The sequence below is a fragment of the Phyllobates terribilis genome, unplaced genomic scaffold (assembly GCF_046119375.1).
Source record: "Phyllobates terribilis strain yellow unplaced genomic scaffold, ASM4611937v1 Scaffold_4__5_contigs__length_816908805, whole genome shotgun sequence".
Classification (NCBI taxonomy): Eukaryota; Metazoa; Chordata; class Amphibia; order Anura; family Dendrobatidae; genus Phyllobates; species Phyllobates terribilis.
Genome location: NW_027362764.1, coordinates 638,298,820 through 638,318,495, shown reverse-complemented (window position 1 = coordinate 638,318,495; position 19,676 = coordinate 638,298,820). Strand labels below are relative to the sequence as shown.

At 40.8% G+C, this 19,676-nt stretch overlaps 1 protein-coding gene across 2 annotated transcripts in view; it reads left to right on the top strand.

Moving 5' to 3' along the window:
* Positions 1–651: 651 nt before the first annotated feature.
* The window catches only part of CYP7B1 (cytochrome P450 family 7 subfamily B member 1), a 297,228-nt gene continuing 278,203 nt past the window's right edge, over positions 652–19,676 (top strand). The window contains exon 1 of one of the 2 annotated variants that reach the window (XM_073679362.1): positions 652–859. In XM_073679362.1, coding sequence (XP_073535463.1) covers positions 780–859 — 80 coding nt within the window. In that variant the 5' untranslated portion in view covers positions 652–779. Of the gene's footprint in view, positions 860–16,347; positions 16,450–19,676 lie in introns of those variants that run through there. The other variant, XM_073679363.1, reaches the window with a different exon arrangement.

Sequence of the window (19,676 nt, the reverse complement as noted above, 5' to 3'; positions counted from 1 at the left end):
ATAGTATAGGCATATCTAATAGATATTCCAAAGGTTACATTAAGCTGAAGAATTAATCAGTATTTGGTGTGAGCTGTGCTAAAAAATAATTAAGCATTTCACCCCCAAGCGAAAAAATATACAAACTAAACTCAAATATCTATCCTATCCTAAATAGTGTGAAAAGTACCAACCCTCCCACATAAAACAAGACCTGATACAACTGTGTAAGTATAGGAATTATGGCTGACAAAAGACATAAAAGCCAAAGCATTTACTGCGTCATTAAGGACAAAATATACTGCTTTATTAAGGGGTTAATTGGTGAAATGGATGATGACGAATATATTTTTATGCAGTTGTAAAAGAAGAAAAGTTTCACGTGATAAATGTATCTCCTAATAACATAAGATAATGTAAATACTTTTAAAGTGAAAGCACATTATCGCAGAGGTGGGCAACCTCAGGGACTTCAGGGTTCTTGAGACTACAGGTCCCTGAATTCTCTAGTCTGCACGGTTCTCGGGGAGTTTTTGTTCTTCCCCAACAAGACCCCTTCCTGACAGTCATCATATAAATTAGTTACATGCATGGAATGGAATTTCTGATGTTGACAGTCTTTTCATGGAACAGGGATCATGGCCTGGGAGGGTTACTGTCACTGAGCCAGTATCTTTTCCACGCCCCTATACAGAGTACAGGAGAAAGTTTTGTGCTTAGACTATAGTATCAGAGTGAAGTGTGGATCTGTTACAGAAGTGCAGTCTGGGGAGCAGCCAGAGCTGAAGTTTTCCAGCACCATGACTTACGACCTCCACTTTATCATTGGGGTTTCAATATTTGTTTCCTTTTTCCTGGCATTTTTGCTAAAAAGAAGAAGGTAAGTGTTTACATTGTATAGAAGTGACACCCTGCATCTTTTACGTCTCATGTCTCAACGCTTCAGGCTGCAGTTTTGTTTCACTTAACCAGGAAATAATGTAGAGTTTACAGTTTCACAAATGTGTAGCATGCACAGCATGGTCACTAGGGTCAAATTCACAACCGTGAAAGTCTCACATTGACCTGAGCCGAAAAATGCAAACAAAACCTTAATTATTGTGAAAGCGGATATTATCCTGCAGACACTGGGACCATTATTCTAATATGGGATTTAGAAAATGGAATGCAGCAATTAACCAGGACTATTATATCGACTTTGGTATACATGTTTGCATTAATTATATATGTAACAATATACCTATTAATGAACCTATTATGTACTTATACGCGCTGCAGTTTCGTGCATCAGGGGGAAATCTTCATAATATAGCGTGCCGTGGAGCCTAACTATGGAATGCAGCAGGGGTTCGGTGTGACCCCACAGATTTATATGGGTGACGTATAATAGATCTGTACCAAACAGACCAATAGCACTTTTCTGGGCACAAATCTTGGCTTGTATTAATATATGGAATCACTAATAAATTGTTCCACTAAATAGAAGACATTGAACTTTAAAAAAAAAAAAAACATTTTAGATATTCATAGATATATTGTAGATATTCTCCAACAACTTGCAAGTGCATTAAAAGTTATTGTGCACCGCAGCTAGAGAACTTATGGGAGAAATGAATAAGAGAGCTTTGTTTTTCTAAATAGATGTGTGCATTAATTGACAAAAAGAGCTTTTGTCAAAGAGGATCTGCAGCAGCTGCGGCAATGTATGGAAAGTCCAATGTTGTTTCATTGTTTCAAGGCTAGAGGACTCTTGATAATGACATACATTGGAAGGAGGATGCATATAAGGAGTTATCCAGAAGCAATGCAAGTTGTCAGTGGATTGTAATCTGTCCCACGGTCAGTTCAGATACCAGATCAGCATTGGTTTTCTATAGAGGCTATGATACCAGAATGAGCTGATTCTGCAGACATTATTCACATACGCTCAGTATGACACTGCAATGTGTAGATTACACAGGTATTATTTATATACAGTAGCGTTCCTTTGGTATTACTGAAAAATGTGACCCTGTCTACCACATCACCAGTCAAGTAATGTAACAGTCACCCACAATTGGTACTTCGACATGAGACCTAGTATAGGGTCCTGTTACTATAGAGGTCCTTTACCTATATTAAAGAGGTCGTCCACTACTTTTACATTGATGGCCTATCAATAGGATAGGCCATCAATGTCTGATTGGCCAGGGTCCGACATCTGGCACCCCCGCCGATCAGCTGTTATTGGTGTTGGCAGTGGAGGCCCCCAACCAGAAGTGCTCACTTTCCGAGCTGCTCCGTCTACTTGTAGTGACCAGGGCATGGTACTGTACATCCGCCTCATATTCAAATCAATAGGAGGCAGATGTGCAGTACCCTGCGGCGGCCACTACAAGTAGACGGAGCAGATCAGCAAGTGGGTACCGTACTTCTGGCAGGCATCCGCCGCCAACACCGATAGTAGCTGATCGGCGGGGGTGCCAGGTGTCGAACCCTGGCCAATCAGACATTGATGACCTATCCTAAGGATAGGACATCAGTGTAAAAGCAGTGGTCAACCTCTTCAAAGGGGTTGTCTGGTACTTTTTTTAAGCTGCCCAATGTATTCAGCATGTGGGCAGAAGTATATTTGTGTTACTGTTTCTGCCTGTTCGCAGTTCTATCACTGGCCGCTCACAGACATCACGTGACCCCCGGCTGCAGCCGGTGCTGACATTCGCTTACGTCACGACAAGTCCAGGCTGCAGCCGAGGGTCCCTCTTCCGCGTTCCACCGGTGGCTGCTGGGTTGTCGGCGGGGTTATTCCCCTGCGTCACACCCGGCATCCACCCCGCGCTCCCCCTCTCCTCACTAAGTGCACGGTGGATGCTGGGTGTGACGCGGAGAATAACCCCACCCACAACCCAGCAGCCACCACAGGTACCCCAACTCTGAGTCATGCCTCACTTGTCGTGACGTCAGCGCGGGGTCACGTGATGCCTGTGAGTGGCCACCGACAGCGCCGCTCACAGGCATTATCAGCAACACAAGGTATTTACAAATATACTTATGCCCACATGCAATTTAAAAAAAGTACCGGACAACTTCTTTAAAGCACTGGATATATCCAATCCGGAGATAAGCAGGATCAAGGTTGTATAAAAGATGATTATTCAACTTCATAGGAATAAAGGCAGTTTATAACGATATTGTTCTCATGTACATGGACAGACACCTCTATTACACAATAGTAAATTACCAGGGCATTGTGCAATTTGGGGGACAAATCCCATTGTTTCAACCACATGATGAAACGAGGTTCGCAAAAACCATTACATCTCATGTAATATTCTATGGTTTTGTTGTGAAACTTGGGCGATATTTTCATTACATTTGGACTTACCTTTTGACTGCACTTGGCCAATCTCTATTTTACTATATTCACTATGTTACTTATGCGCACAGTATCATTACAGGAGTGGTCCAAAACTAACACCGATTTAATATTAAATGTCTATTTATTTATTTACTGGAATAATCTAATTGCTTTTCTAATATAATTAAAATAAATATTCCCCATAGTTCCCTCTTTAATCTAACTGCTATATTTTTGTTCTTTACCAACTTTCTGTTTGGTGTTTTGTTTGAGAATCCCCAGTGCATGCTAGCATATCCAAACGAGATGTCATCGGGGGAGAGGCTATGGTCAATGTCGCAGCCCCTGCCCTCTCCCTGAAATGAAGTTTCATCATTGATGTCCATTTCAGAGTCTGAGGTAGTACCTGCTTTACTGAGCATGTGTCTGTTGTTAATTCCAGCGTATGCTCAGTGGGATCTTGTCACTGTGCAATATTCTTTTTAATGCACAGTGACAGTGCGCTCCGTCACCGGCTGTTATGAGAAATGATGAGCCGGCAAGAGAGCACACATTTTGAGGACAGAATGTGGTGTGCAGAAAAATGAGCGAACAGCCCCAACCTCAAAAGTGTCATTGGTTTTGGGGACCGAGCTGGTCTCTGCTTTTCCTGCTTGTCGGGTAATTTCCTTACAATGTGCACTGATAGCGCGCTTTCTTACCAGTTCGTCACTTCTCATCAGAACCGGCGAGGGAGCGCACTGTCACTGTGCATTAAAAAAAATATTGCACAATCACAAGGAACTTTTACTGTGAATACGTCGGAATTTACAATCGACAAATGCTCAGTAGAGCAAAGACTGGCCCTGTACATGAAACGGACGTCACTGATGCTTCGTTTTAGGGTAGGGAGAGAGGCTGCGGCAGTGACTTCAGCCTCTACTCCCTGATGCATGCACTGGGGATTCTCAAGCAAAATTATATCAAACAGGAAGTTGGTATAAAACATAAAGCCATTAGAGAGAATAAAGAGGAAACTGTAGAAAAATTTTAAAGTATATTAGAAAAGCAATTAGATTATTACATAAAATAGACTGACATTTAGGTTGAAAACAGTGTTAGTTTCAGACCACCTCTTTAGTTTTGTATGGAACTAACATAGAGCACCTATAGAAGTAGATATGATTTTACTATATCAGTGTAAGCAGCAGGCACAGCATCTACTCCTATATTTGTATAAGGAGCAGGCACAGCATCTACTCCTATATTAGTGTAAGCAGCATTCACAGCATCTACTCCTATACCAGTGTAAGCGGCAGGCACAGCATCTACTCCTATATCAGTGTGAGCAACAGGCACAGCATCTACTCCTATATCAGTGTGAGCAGCAGGCACAGCATATACTCCTATATCAGTGTAAGCAGCAGGCACAGCATCTACTCCTATACCAGTGTAAGCAGCAGGCACAAAATCTACTCCTATATCAGTGTAAGCAGCAGGCACAGCATCTACTCCTATATCAGTGTGAGCAGCAGGCACAAAATCTACTCCTATACCAGTGTAAGCAGCAGGCACAGCATCTACTCCTATATCAGTGTTAGCAGCATTCACAGCATCTACTCCTATATTAGTGTAAGCAGCATTCACAGCATCTACTCCTATACCAGTGTAAGCAGCAGGCACAGCATATACTCCTATATCAGCGCAGACACAGCAGAGCTTTGAGGAAGAAAAGAGATGTCTTCTTATGTGACATCACAGGATTTCCTTAGTTGTGCTTGGAAGAACATGTCTTTAGAACATGACTCACTGAGTGTACAGCAGTTCAGTGACTGCAGGATGGACATGACATAACTCGTTAGCTAGAAACATTACGTCTGACAAATAGGAGAAGTAAATAGCAGTATCGTTATCTATTGCTCCAACTGTAACATTTCTGCACTGTATGGACACAATTTTTCTGATCTAGGATCACATAGTCTTGAGTAGTCCTTACAAAGTATTCTACTTGATGAAAACTTTGGTTCTAAGTTAAAAACATTTTTGATTTAGTGCTTGTAATACTTTATTTTTTATTGGATTCTCTTGCTTTACTTTTCGTAACTATTAAATAGGCTAACTTGAGAAAAGAATCAAGCTCTACGCATTCTGATACAAGCTGACAGCGCCTAATAGAGCCTCATTCTTCTTCTATTGGAGTTCATCAATAGACTATGAGAAGGGGGCTGATCTTATAACTCCCCACTGTATAGACAAGTCACCAAAGCTGTACAAATTTTTTACATATATTCAGTCTCTGATCTCAGATGTGTCCCCAGACAATCCATCGTTTCACAATCCATCGTTTCTAATTTATCAGACAATGTCATAAACTCGGCAAACACTGTTAAAGTCAGTGGGTCCATCTGCTTCATTTTGCGTTCAGATCCATGAATTCCATTTTTTTTATTTATCTATAGCAGAAGGTTACGATTACCTAACTCAGATGTGAACATAGTTCTACAGTTTTTAAATGATTTCTAGATTTTTTACTTTGACAAATAAGTGCCACACGTGTTAACAATAAAATATAAGTGCATTAAAATCCAAATTATATCTTAACACATGAAGGACCTTATATTATAACTCATGTGCTATTTGCTTTAACCACAGCCAGATTCCTACAAATGCACATAGATGGTTTATTCTTGTGATCACTGTTTCGAATAAGTTACTACTGTATATCTAAGGGAAAGTCGGCACTTGGGCAAAGTTTTTGAGTTTTCTTTAAACATTCTTAAAAAATCTACGGTATCAGTTCTGGGATCAGCTTCCCTACCAAACTGGAGGTAATCAAACAGTGGATAGCTAGATATTGAAAGTGAGGCACTACAGCTGCGTTCACACACAGCAGTTATACTGCAGCTGAAAAACACATAGGCTGGTGCCGCCTCAGTCTTTCCACTGTTTCACTGCACAGTCACTTAATCTTGCAAGGAGAAAGTTGTTTCTCCTGCAACACCAGGCAGCCGATCATAATGACTGTGTGGTTTTGCAGGTGAAACAGCTGTTTCCCATAAACTTCTCTAATGGAAGAGTCACAGGGCCGTATAATGCTTACGAGGATCACAATGCAATGCTCGGACTGGCCGACTACTCTCCCGACCCAAGCCTGACAGCTTGTAATTCTATGGAGCTGTCATGCTTGGGTCGGGAGAGCTGTAGGCCAGTCCAAGCATTGCGTTGCAATCTTCGTCCGAGTTTTATGGCTTTGTGACTCTTCCCTAAGCAGTAAAATACTCTTTAAGTTTCTTGAATGTGAGTGTTTTTTTGGTCCTATTTCTTTTTTTCTTTTTTTTCCAAAAGCTATAACAGTTTTTAAGATGATATAAAAACATCTATTCTATGCCTTAATTCTCCAGAATGACTGATAAAAAAACTAAAACAATAATCACAAGCATTTAGGTGTTAGAACCTTTTGCATACTTAAAGTTCAAAGAACCTTGGTCCATTTTTACTTCTCTTCATAGAAGCTCATAAACCTCTCTGCCTGGTGCCCTTTGCACTTAATTTTTGCACAAATGTAAGGCATACGGTATATACATAGTCATAAATGTCAACTAAGAGCAGGCTGCACTATTTCATACAAGGGCATCCTGTAAAAAACGTATGACAAGTTATAGGTGCTTACTGTAGAAATTCTTACAGTAAAAAGAAATGTATATGAACATATACCTCCTGAACGCAGGCCAAAAAACACTCCTTTGGTATACCTTTTGTCAATGGGGCTGTATGCATACTGTACATCATTAGTGATGCAAGTGTCATTATATATCCAAAACACAATACTATGAGACCTACGAAATGGCGGACCATAGCTGCAATTTTAAAAGCAGCTCCGAGGCACAAACATCTAGTTAAGGCTGGGGTCACACAAGCGTATAACATGGCCGAGTGCTATGCGATAAAACTTCCCATAGAACTCGGCCCAGTGTTATACTATGGGGCAGATCAGATCAGTGATTATTTTCATATGCTGATTCGGCATGAGAGAACAATCGCAGCATGCTCACTCACAGCCATACACAACTATGGGTGCATGTGAAACATTGGACTGCACTCGGGTGTCATCCCAGTGCTGCCTGATTTACGCCGAGTCAGGCCACGGAGGAGATGGAGAAATTACTTTCTCTGTCTCCTCCGCACCTGTGCTCATGCGAGAGGATCGGAGCACAGAGTACTGACATGGAACCGAGTGTCATTAGCATATCGCATCCGATGCTCTCGCATCAGACGCCGTACACTAGTCTTTTTCCAGCCTAACAAATACTATTTCACTCTGTAAGGTGCTGGGATAGAAGTGTTCCTAGCTCTCAGTTCCAGAAACCATCACGTTTTAATTTATGCCGATGTGTCTTGAGCCGGTTTACCTCTACTTGTTATTTCAATGTTTTGTGCACACTTTTCTTTCTCATTTACCTTCATAAATATGTTGATGTACAAAAGTGCTATATCATCTCTCTATCTGTTCTACCGGTTAAATTACTTTAGTACAACTTGACGTGAATGAGAGCTGAGTAATGGGCAAAAAGGCACTCATGTTAGAGTGTGGAGGTACAAAAACAGGAGGACACTTGAGTATAGTGGCAAACAATTAATACAATTTTATTTAAATACATCATTCAAAATTCTTGTAAAAAAAAGTTTAAAATAGCAGATCCTGATACAAAAAAGTATCCTAGCACTAACTCAGAAAGTGTGAGTCAGGTCAACGGCTGCCTCTTGAAAAAGAACGCCGAAACGCGCGTCGGGGCGCGACTTTACCCGTTGCACTGCTGGGGACTCTCTTGTGGGGTTTTGGGCTCCTTCCATACCTTTGGCTTGTGGTGAATCTATATTTATCTATATCATAGGGACCATTGACCTGACTCACACTTTCTGAGTTGGTGCTAGGATACTTTTTTGTATCAGGATCTGGTCTCTCTGTATGAGGCCTTGGCCTCTTTGTACACTTTATTGTATCAACTTTGATGTCTACTGAACATGATTTTGTTCCATGTTATATGTACTCACCGCTGCCTCTTATAACTATATGGACTAATTGACTATTCTATACCGCCCTTCCCCCCAGGGTACCCCCCAGCTTTGGGCACCTTGCACCTTACCCCCTTCTGCTATTTTAAACTTTTTTTTACAAGAATTTTGAATGATGTATTTAAATAAAATTGTATTAATTGTTTGCCACTATACTCAAGTGTCCTCCTGTTTTTGTATGTATCTAATTGAGTAGGCATTACGGACGTGGTGCCTGACATTAGGTCTTGGCACCATGTTCTGTTCAGTATGTTACACTTGGCCTGTGTTTTTCTCTAGAGTGTGGAGGTGACTGGTGTAACAAGGCCTGACATAGGAAGATGGCGAGAGTTGAGTCGTAGCAAGAGGAAGTGTACATTAAGAGTAGTGCGGTCCTATAAAGTGACCCCCACGATCCTAGTAGGATGATGAGGGAGAGCGTAGGAGTGATGTGAGGAGAGCTCAAGAGCTGATGGCTGTAATCCCCGAGAAGTGATTTTACTCATTAACCCTAGAACGCATACCTGGGGCCTCGCAGGCCCGCCCTGTTAATTGTTTTCTATTTTCTGCAAGATTAATTTAGTTAGAATTTTGAAACTCTAGGTATTCCTCAGGTATATAGTTGTTTGTCATTTTTGTTTCAGTTATTCCATGTTATTTGCACACGGGCCTAAAAGGCCCCAGGTATGTGAAAAAGTAGATTTTTATGGTCATGCGTTCTAGGGTTAAACAAGGTGGCATCTGGTTTGATGGGAATTTGAGAATAAAATTTCAAGGCAGAAACCAGCATAGGGTCACAGTTAACATAGAGGTTGGGCAGCGACCTCTTGTGACTGTCAGGAGGCAGGAAGAAGTCGGCCTATTTCTTGCTGTGTGTTCATCGTAGAATCTGTGAAGTGAGTGGAGTACGTCTTAAAGGGTATGGTGCTTTTGAGGACTGCAACAAAACAATAACAGAAGTACAGACGGTGGTACAAGCCGGCACACTGCAATACACTAGAGAACAGTAGGGTTTATCGGTAACTAAGGCAGTGCTCTAAAAGTGGTTTGTTCATTCACAACACTACAAGTATTGCATCTCCATTCTGGAAGAAGCTGCAAATAAAATGGAGTTGTTATTAAAGATGAGTAGTAACCAGGTCAAAAGTGGCCAGTTTACTTCCACTGCTCCCCTTAGTATTTTTTCTCTTTTTTTAATGTGCCCTATTGTTCCAGAGTTGTGGGCTTTTTTTTATCTAGTGCTAGTTTGTATTGGTAATAATGCAGAACAGTCATAACACATGCCCCCGGAGAATACAGTGAACCACTGCCCCTTGTAAAGTCCATAGTAATTAGCACTAAGTAAAAAGGCCATTATCTCTGGAACCATAACACAGATTTTTTTTAAACCTATCACTCAAGAGAGCAGCAGGAATAAAATAAGAAGAAAAACTGGCCACTAAACTGGTCACATCAGTGCCTTGCTGGGGAGTCAAGAACTCTTCAGCCACCAGGAAGCGCTAGGTCCCCCAGCTCCTCCTCCTGCAGCCGCTGCCTTACAGGTTGATTGAACTTGAATTTTGTCTTGGTTGTATATCTTTCTTTTTTTTACAAACTTGTAACATGCTTCACGATAATATAAAAAAACCTGAATCTTCCAGACAAAACTAATAAAAGTCTAAAACTATAAAGACAATAGTTATTATGGTAAAACCTTTTAAGTAGATCAAAGAACTTTGCTCCTTTTCACTTCATAAATGTGTGCACCTGGTGCCCTTTGTACTTGTCACACATTCAGTAAATACAGAATCATAACTATAAGCTGGGACCTTTATACACCTGTTCTGCACTGCACATTTAATGTATGCAATCTCTCAGCACATACATTAATACATTACATTCATATACAGGCCCCTATTCAAAAGTGCATACTTTTAGGGTATGTACATATGGAGTCTTCTGGCAGAAGCCGCTTCAGGAAACTCTCCTGCTGTAGGCACATTTTTGTTTCCTGCAGTGTTTTTCGATCATTTTTGGAAAGATTTTTCTTCCTGAAGTGTCTTTTTTGCAGCCTTTTGATCGGACAGTGCCTAATTGGCAGCGTTTTCCATCAGGAGACATTTCAAAGACGTTACTTACTTTCTTTCTCCACTCTCTTATTTTTATCTGACTTTTTTTCAAAGCCTAAAGCAAAAGAAAAATACTAAATTGACTGACCATATGACCAGCAAGTTGTTTTACAATAGAAATGAATAGTTAGAGTTTTTCAAGAGTTTCTTGAGCAATTTTTCAGGCATTTTATTTGGAACAGATCTGTTCCAAAAGACTCCTCAAAAATCTCATGGGCCCAGATTTATCAAGACCGCCAATTTCCACACCAGTCTTGCTGAGGGGCCTGAGTGGATTATGAGGCTCCTGATTCATCTGATTCATTTAGAGACGTACACCTCTTAATGACTCAGTCAACACATGAAGTAGTGTGCTCCTCTGTGTGCGCCTCACACAAATCTTACTCCAGTTAAGGACTGGAGTAAGACTTATGGCATAAGGTACGCCACAGCTCATCATGAATTTGATGAGTGGGGATTGCCATGCCACATCCTGCCCCAGTTCCATCCACTTTGTTGAAGCTGGGTGAAAATGTTGCCAATTTTTTTACACAGCCAAAAAATGTGAGACCTTTCAAAGTTTTTTTTAAGCCAGTTTTCTGGCCTAAAGTTTTGATGAATTGGAGCTATTATGCACATACCGTTAGCCTCAGTATTGTCGCTATACATCAGAGTTTAAGGTTTTTTTTAATGCTGTGCTTTTCCTTTCAGAGGCATCCAGTAAAAAAGTATATTGCTCAGTGTTTTTACAATAGAAGCCTATGCAGATGTACACTTCTGAGGTTTCTATTGGGAATTAAACCTCTGATGCACAGTGTGAATAGCCCATACAAAGCAATAATTAGAATCTACCACGTTTAGAAAAATGAAGAAAGTATCTAATTGTGTCATCTTGTGTCATCTTCCCTCTTTTAGAAGGGGTCAGGAAACTCCCCCACTGTTTGTGCTATACAGGAGGGTAATCTTGCCATAGAAATTGCATAGTTTTAGGAACAGTTATGGTAACTTTCCTAACTTCCACAATAATGTGCCTATTTAGTTTAGCTTTGTGTGAATGAGGACAATGGACAAGAGTGTTGCCGTTTATGTGAGCTTGATATGGTAACAGAAAAAAGATAAAGTGAAGCTATTCCAATTTATTAGGGCGAGAGGACCCAGTGTTATTTGTCAGTAAAAGATCATTTTATGAACGTGTATAATATATTCGTCATGAGATCTAATGTTGTGCTTGTAAGAACACCTCTGAGATTATAAATCCATTTTAAGTATAATGGTTATTCAGTACATAGAGTGTGTAAAAAGGTTGTTTTGCTGGATCAGATGACTAGGCGTAAGCCCATGTCCTTGAGGGTTTTAACTGTAGAGTTAACATGTTGATTTGCTTGGTTATAAACCATATAGTTACAATTATTCTGTCCTTTATTATGTTTTGGCCTTGTGACGACTACTGTAAAATCATGCCCTTTGCATTTTCACTTTTTAAGATGGTGGAGTGTTAGTTTAGTGCATTTTGCTGGACTATTTTACAATCTGGCTATTATCTGGGACTGAAGCATTAAAGGTTGTATATACCATAATTCATACACTATCCAGTTCATACATTTCTGACCAACTGACCATTGTAATTGCCGAATTTAATAACTGTTGGTATAACTTTTAGAAGCAATAGTTATAACCACTTGCTTAATTTTTTATGCTTTGCATACGGTATATAGCGCCATCATATTCCACAGTGCTTTACAGACATTATCACCATTGGGATAAACATGGGGAGAACATACAAACTCCTTGCAGAAGTTGTCCTTGATGGGATTTGAACACTGGACCCCAGCGCTCGAAAGCCACCATGTTGGCCCTTTATTTCATGGGGGTACATTATCACATATACAAAGTAAGGTCTTTATGCGTTAAATATCATATTTATTGGAACTTTGTCTAAATCTATACTAAGCCATAATTTTCCTTTTCCAAATGTGGGCTGTTTTTTTAGATAATTATTAAAAAATAATTGCACATTAGATAGATAATCATGGTTCATTTAATATAGGCAAGCTGCCTACAGAACAAATCATCCTACATGCTAGAAATAGGAGGAAACCACTATGGCTAAATAGAGCTATAAGGGGCGCAATAAGTGGCAAAAAGAAAGCATTTAGAGAACTAAAGCAAGTAGGTAGTGATGAGGCATTAAATAAATACAGAAAATTAAATACATTCTGTAAAAACCAAATCAAGGCAGCAAAGATTGAGACAGAGAGACTCATTGCCAGAGAAAGTAAAAATAATCCCCAAATATTCTTTAACTATATAAATAGTAAAAAACTAAAAAATGATAGTGTTGGCCCCCTTAAAAATAGTCTGGGTGAAACGGTGGATGAAGATAAGGAAAAAGCCAATATGCTAAATGATTTTTTTCAACAGTATTTACACAAGAAAATCGCATGACAGAAAACATGATCAGTCATGACAAAAATTCTCCATTAAATGTCACTTGCTTAACCCAGCAGGAAGTACGGCAGCATCTAAAAATCACTAGAGTTGACAAATCCCCCGGCCCAGATGGGATACACCCGCGAGTACTGCAGGAATTAAGTAACGTCATAGATAGACCATTATTTTTAATCTTTAAAGATTCCATAATAACAGGGTCTGTACCACAGGACTGGTGTATAGCAAATATGGTGGCAATATTCAAAAAGGGGACAAAAACTGAACATGGACATTATAGGCCAGTAAGCTTAACCTCTACTGTGGGTAAAATCTGGGAGGGTTTCCTAAGAGATGCTATACTAGAGTATCTGAAGAAGAATAACCTCATGACCCAATATCAACATGGGTTTACAAGGGACCGTTCCTGTCAGACTAATCTGATCAGCTTTTATGAAGAGGTAAGTTCCAGACTGGACCAAGGAAAAGCAGTGGATGTTGTGTATATGGACTTTTCAAAAGCTTTTGATACGGTTCCACACAAAAGGTTGATACATAAAATGAGAACAGTGAAGATAGGGGAAAATATATGTAAGTAGGTTAAAAACTGGCTCAGTGATAGGAAACAAAGGGTGGTTATTAATGGAACACACTCAGACTGGGTCTCAGTTAGCAGTAGGGTACCACAGGGGTCAGAATTGGGCCCACTTCTTTTTGACATATTTATTAATGACCTTGTAGGGGGCATACAGAGTAGTATTTCAATATTTGCAGATGACACTAAACTCTGCAGGGTAATCAATACAGAGGAGGACAATTTTATATTACAGGAGGATCTATGTAAACTAGAAGCTTGGGCTGATAAATGGCAAATGAGCTTTAATGGGGAAAAATGTAAGGTAATGCACTTGGGCAGAGGAAATAAAATGTATAATTATATGCTTAATTGTAAAACACTGGGCAAAACTGTAACTGAAAAAGACCTGGGAGTATTGGTGGACGACAAGGTCACGTTTGGTGGCCAGTGTCAGGCAGCTGCTGCAAAGGCAAATAAAATAATGGGATGCATTAAAAGAGGCATAGATGCTCATGAGGAGAACATAATTTTACCTCTATACAAGTCACTAGTGCGACCACACTTAGAATACTGTGTACAGTTCTGGTCTCCGTTGTATAAGAAAGACACAGCTGAACTGGAGCGGGTGCAGAGAAGAGCGACCAAGGTTATTAGAGGACTGGGGGGTCTGCAATACCAAGACAGGTTATTACACTTGGGGTTATTTATTTTGGAAAAACGAAGGCTTAGGGGTGATCTTATTACTATGTACAAGTATATGAGGGGACAGTAAAAAGACCTTTCTACTGATCTTTTTACTCTGAGGCCTGAGACGGGGACAAGGGGGCATCTTCTACGTCTGGAGGAAAGAAGGTTTAATCATAATCACAGACGGGGATTCTTTACTGTAAGAGCAGTGAGGCTATGGAACTCTTTGCTGCATGATGTTGTAATGAGTGATTCACTACTAAAATTTAAGAAGGGCATGGATGCCTTTCTTGAAAAGTATAATATTACAGGTTATAAATACTAGATTCCTTGATAGGGCGTTGATCCAGGGAACTAGTCTGATTGTCTTATGGAGTCAGGAAGGAATTTTTTTCCCCAATGTGGAGCTTAGTGTTGCCACATGGGTTTTTTTTTGCCTTCCTCTGGATCAACATGTTAGGCTATGGGTTAAACTAGATGGACTTAGTCTTCCTTCAACCTTAAAAACTATGTTACTATGTTACTAATACCACTTATTTGATTAGAAAAATTTAAAAGTGTCCTCACTTCAGGAAATGCTTTAAATGTCTGATAGATGAGGGTTCAACCTTTAGGACTCTGAGCTATTGTAAGGATGTAAGTTGCGTGACCTCTGTTCCACCAGTAGAGCTGGCCACCGCATTTAGGCTAGCACTGAGCAGAAAGATGGCAGTACTTTGGCTTTCACTGGCAAAAAAACTCATAAAAAAACCTTTTGTACCGATAGGTGAGATTTCCAGAAGACGCAACGACAACTATGTGTCAAACATTTATGACATATTCTGGGGATAAGCCTTAAAAGTATCTCCAAATCCTCTTCAAAAACTCAAAAAACCTCCTCAAAAACTTGGAGTCTCTGCTCAGTTTCTACAAAAACAAAAACTCAGTGGTCTGTGCAAATACCTTTTGATGAATTTTTGGAGCAGAAAGCCAAAATGTAGAAATTTTCCAAGTCCTCCAAATATCAAAAGTTATCAAAACTTTGAGTTTTTTCTCAGTTTCTGATCCATAATCTCAGCCAAAAAAGACCCTGTGTGCACATGACATAAGGAAGTATTCCATAACATGATACATCTTATTTTACACATTCTTTATCTATGACTATTTGCTTATTGGTTATCTAATCTTTTTTAATTATTATTTATTTTATAGCACCTTTAATTCTAGAGTGCTGTGCATGTGAAAACAGGTTTTACAATACATAACAATTTGCAAGGTTTAAATGTATAACCAAACACGGCTAAGTATCAGACAGGTACTATGAGAGAGAACCCTGCCCATGAGGGCTTGCAATCTATAGAGAGGCAGGAAGAAGAGGGTACAAGCCGCTGATATAGCAGAGTGGTGGCAGCAGGGTAAGTGCAGGTTGTCAGCTTTTTTACAAGGGTAGGCTTTCTGGTTGCGTTTGAATGTATCAAAGACCAGATAGTCTGATTGGTAGGGATAGCAAGTTCCAGAGCATGGGCAAAGCACGTGAGAAATCTTGAAAGCTGTTGTGTGAGAAACAAACAAGAAAGAGTACAGAAAGAAGTCTTGTAAAGATCGGAGATCACATATTGAGAGGTATGAGAAGTTTAGGTCAGAGATGAATTGAGGGGTCAGGGTAAAGATGACTTTGTAGATCGTTATTAGCATTTTAGACTAAACGAGGTATCAGTGAGGGGATTAGCAAAGGGAAGAGGCAGAAGAGTAATGGGGTAAGGTAGATTATTTGGGCAGCAGAGTTGAGGATGGACTGGAGTGGTGCAAGATGAGATGCCACAGAAAAGGATGTTACAAGATGCTAGATAATAAGGGAATGCTATAACACTTGTTATTAAATATTTTCTAATGTACAATTGTAATACATCTATCTATCTAGAAACAAAAAATGGAAGCCACACTCCAAAAATTGTGCAAAGTATAGTACTTTAATGGCCAATGTGGCAACATTTTGGTTCATAGTGTGAACCTTTTTAAAGGCTCACACTATGAACTGAAACTTGGCCACATGGACCATTAAAATCCTATAATTTGCACTATTTTCGGAGTGCTGCTTCCATTTTTGTTTCTACTATTCAGGTTAGGCTTATGCCTGAGAAGCTTTGCACCCCCATTTGTTCTTTTTTTTAATACTTAATGCTGCTTTTTTCCTTTCTTTCTTTCTTTCTTTCTATCTATCTATCCCACTAGTCATGCATTCCTTGATGACTACAAAAATGATGCTAGACTGAACAATTTCTTGCCTGCCCTTGATATACTTGTATATGGCTCTGGACTGGAACTGGAATAGTCCCAAGAACTAGGTAATCAGTCTGCTACTTCTTTCCCATTACCATCTAATAGTCAACACTGAATGAAACAGATTTTATTGTCTACAAAGAAGTTGAAAGAGGGAGGTTGTGCAGTGATTTAATTTCATTTCAAGTTTCTTTTTCCTGTCTTTTGTGAAAAATAAAGGCAGATATGTGATAGGAAGGGCTCAGGATGTTTTCTGCATAAACCATACACTGAACAACCAGAAAGACTGTGCAGTCTACAATCCCTCTTTGTTCAGAGGAGAGCTGACTTTTCAAAAAAGAATAGGGAATTACGAGCTAAAGCCCTGGCAAGCAGTCATTTCTTGGCTGAAATACTGTGAAGAATGCATTATTATATTATTTGACTAAGTACCGGATCTGCCACCAAACGTTTTTATGTGATGTAATAGTATCCAAGTGTAATAGCTATAGGGGCTGCAGAGGCTGAAATCACCACCTAGCCTCCATGCCAAGTGTTCTCTGCCCCACGAGAGTCACAGTACTATAAGTAGGGTGATCATCAGGATGTCTTGTATTGCATTCCATCTAGTTTCAGTAGATAGAGCTATAACTAATAATCTAATTGGTTATTGGGTGTAATTACACAGCATATTATATATGCATTTTATCACTTTTTTTACTATTGGAAAAAATGCCATTGAATTGTTTTCTAACTATTTCACGAGGTGTGAATTAACTGCACAGTTTTGATGACATTTTCATTACACAATTAAAAGCAATATTTGGCAAATTTCATCTGTTTTTCACAAAAAAAAAACAATCACAGCATTAATAAATAACATTTAGCTGCACTTTAGTGGATTGTTCAGCTGTAGAAAAATACAGTAAGTCATATGAACAGCAAAATCAGCTGTTTATAAGTAAAAAAAAGTTTTTTTTCCTGCTCACCTGTCCCTTTATGCCTGCCTGCAATCCCAAAGAATCCAATAGAAATATGAAGAAATCTGGCACCAAAGCAATATGTTCCAAAGCTTTATTCCAAAAAGTTCTTAGGTATAAAAACACAGGCCATAAGGTTTTGATTAAGGGGCATATATAGCCCTGAAACGCGTAAACCAGTGTCCTGGGACCTTGTTGGATTAAGCCCTCCACCTTCAAAAAATGTTGGCCTGTGTTTTTATACCTAAGAACTTTTTGGAATAAAGCTTTGGAACATATTGCTTTGGTGCCGGATTTCTTCATATTTCTATTAAAATCAGCTGTTTGCTGGAAGTGTTGGTGGCATGACTCGGGGTAATGAGCTTATGGTCAGGCGGCTGCTTTAAAAACTCGTCCTCTGTTGCTATTTTGTTGAACAGTGTTGGTTTACGTATAAGTGAAACCAGATGTACACAATTTTGTTTCCCGCTGGATATCTTCCATGTCTTGTTCTCTGCTCTGTGCAAAAAGTTGAAAGAACTTCTGAGAAATTAGCCTGTTTTATATACTCATGGGAATAAAGACATGTTCTCATTGAAGAAAAAGCCCCAAATCACTTACATACAGCCTCCAATGCCCCAATGGGTATCACACCAAATAAAAAAAACAACTAATTGTTCTCCTACCTAAGAGATTTCATTAATCATCCTGTGCTTGGTATCAGATCTATGACGTTCTGACCATACTGTCATCTTGTATATTTATGGCATATTCACAGGATATGCCATAAATGTATTTTAGATATGGTTTCTTTCTCTGGGACCTTTGTCTTTCTCAAGAACAGGTTCCTGATCCGCACCACTGTCAGTGGCAGAGGGGGTCAGAGTTTGAATTCATTTAGAGCATGACATAGCCTCGTTCTTGAGAGAGATGTGCGACACCCCAGGGGTCTAGTTGCCCCAGTAATAGAGATATTATGTCTGAGAGCAAGTGGGAGGTTTCTCTGGTCAGGATCCCTAAGCATGCAACACGGTCCGCCCAGACCTGGGAGGGGAGGAATCTGCCCTTATAAACTGCGTCTGGGGCGGGATTAGGTTAGACAGAGCCTGCAGAACAAGCAGAGCAGTCAGAGCCTGGAGAGGGAAAGGAAGAACTAGGAGCTCTGTAGGAGCAGTAGCAGAAGTCCAGGGGCTGGAGCTGAGCAGAGCTCGCCCTGGACAAGGACACTATAACCGGACACAGGAGTCCGAGGCTGTGGGGACTGATCTACACCCAGCAGCAGAAACCAGCCGGCAGGGGATTCCAGGTCCTCTGGCCATAGAAGCCCGGAGGCTCAGTCACAGAGAAGGGACCAGCGCCGCCATCCAGGAGCGGAGGCTAACAGAAGGCCCCAAGTCACCAGCCATACGGGTGAGCACTACACGGTATACTCAGGGACGTGGGCTACTTGTAAACGCTGACAGCAAGGTAGCCAGGAAGAGTGCAGATTAACGGGGAGGCCTACAACTCCACCTGGCCAGGGGAACTCCTGCTTGCTCGCAGACTGACCAGGCCCCTTATACTAGCCAGTACTCCCGGGAGGGTCTGCCTTGTACCATCAGTAAAGACCCTGAACTGCACCACACGTCTCTGTGATTCCTTGCCGCACCAGCACCATTAGTACTGGGACGCTCACACCATCACTCCCATCATCTCTCACATTAGCTGCCCTGAGGCAATACTCCTCCCGTGGGGAGTTATCCCATACTCGGCTGCGCAACCAACATCAGCCTCAGTGGTCGGCAGCGCAGCGGCGGTCCCCACTGACCGCAATCCACGGGTGGCGTAGTCGGACACTTATTACAGTACTTAAGACTGCCACTGGTTTGACCACCCTGGGCTCGGACCGGGTCACCGCCACGGAGAACTACAACCCCCAGCGATCCGGCTCCGGGTATTCCCCCTGCACAGCAGCAGCAGCACAGGCCCAGGGGGCGCGTCAGATGCTCTGGCTGAATGCTATGGCTGAAAGATGAAGGGATTCTCCCCTCTATTGAAAGGAAACCGTCATGTCTCCAAATGCTATTAACCTGCAGATATGTTGTTAATCTGCAAGTTAATAGTATTCTGAAGCCATGCAGACACTGAACTGTAAGCCCCGGTACCAGAAGGTAATGAACTTTCTTCTTCCTGGCAGCCTCCGACTTTCAGTCATAGAGATGCAGCCGGTGCAGCTTCACTCACCGCTCACCTTATGGTGAAAGGTGGCTGTAACCACGTCGCAGCACTGACTGACAGCGGTCTCTGTACTGATGCACTGGTAAACCAGCTGTCAGTTAGTGCCAGCCCAGCTGTGGTTACAGCCACCCCTCACT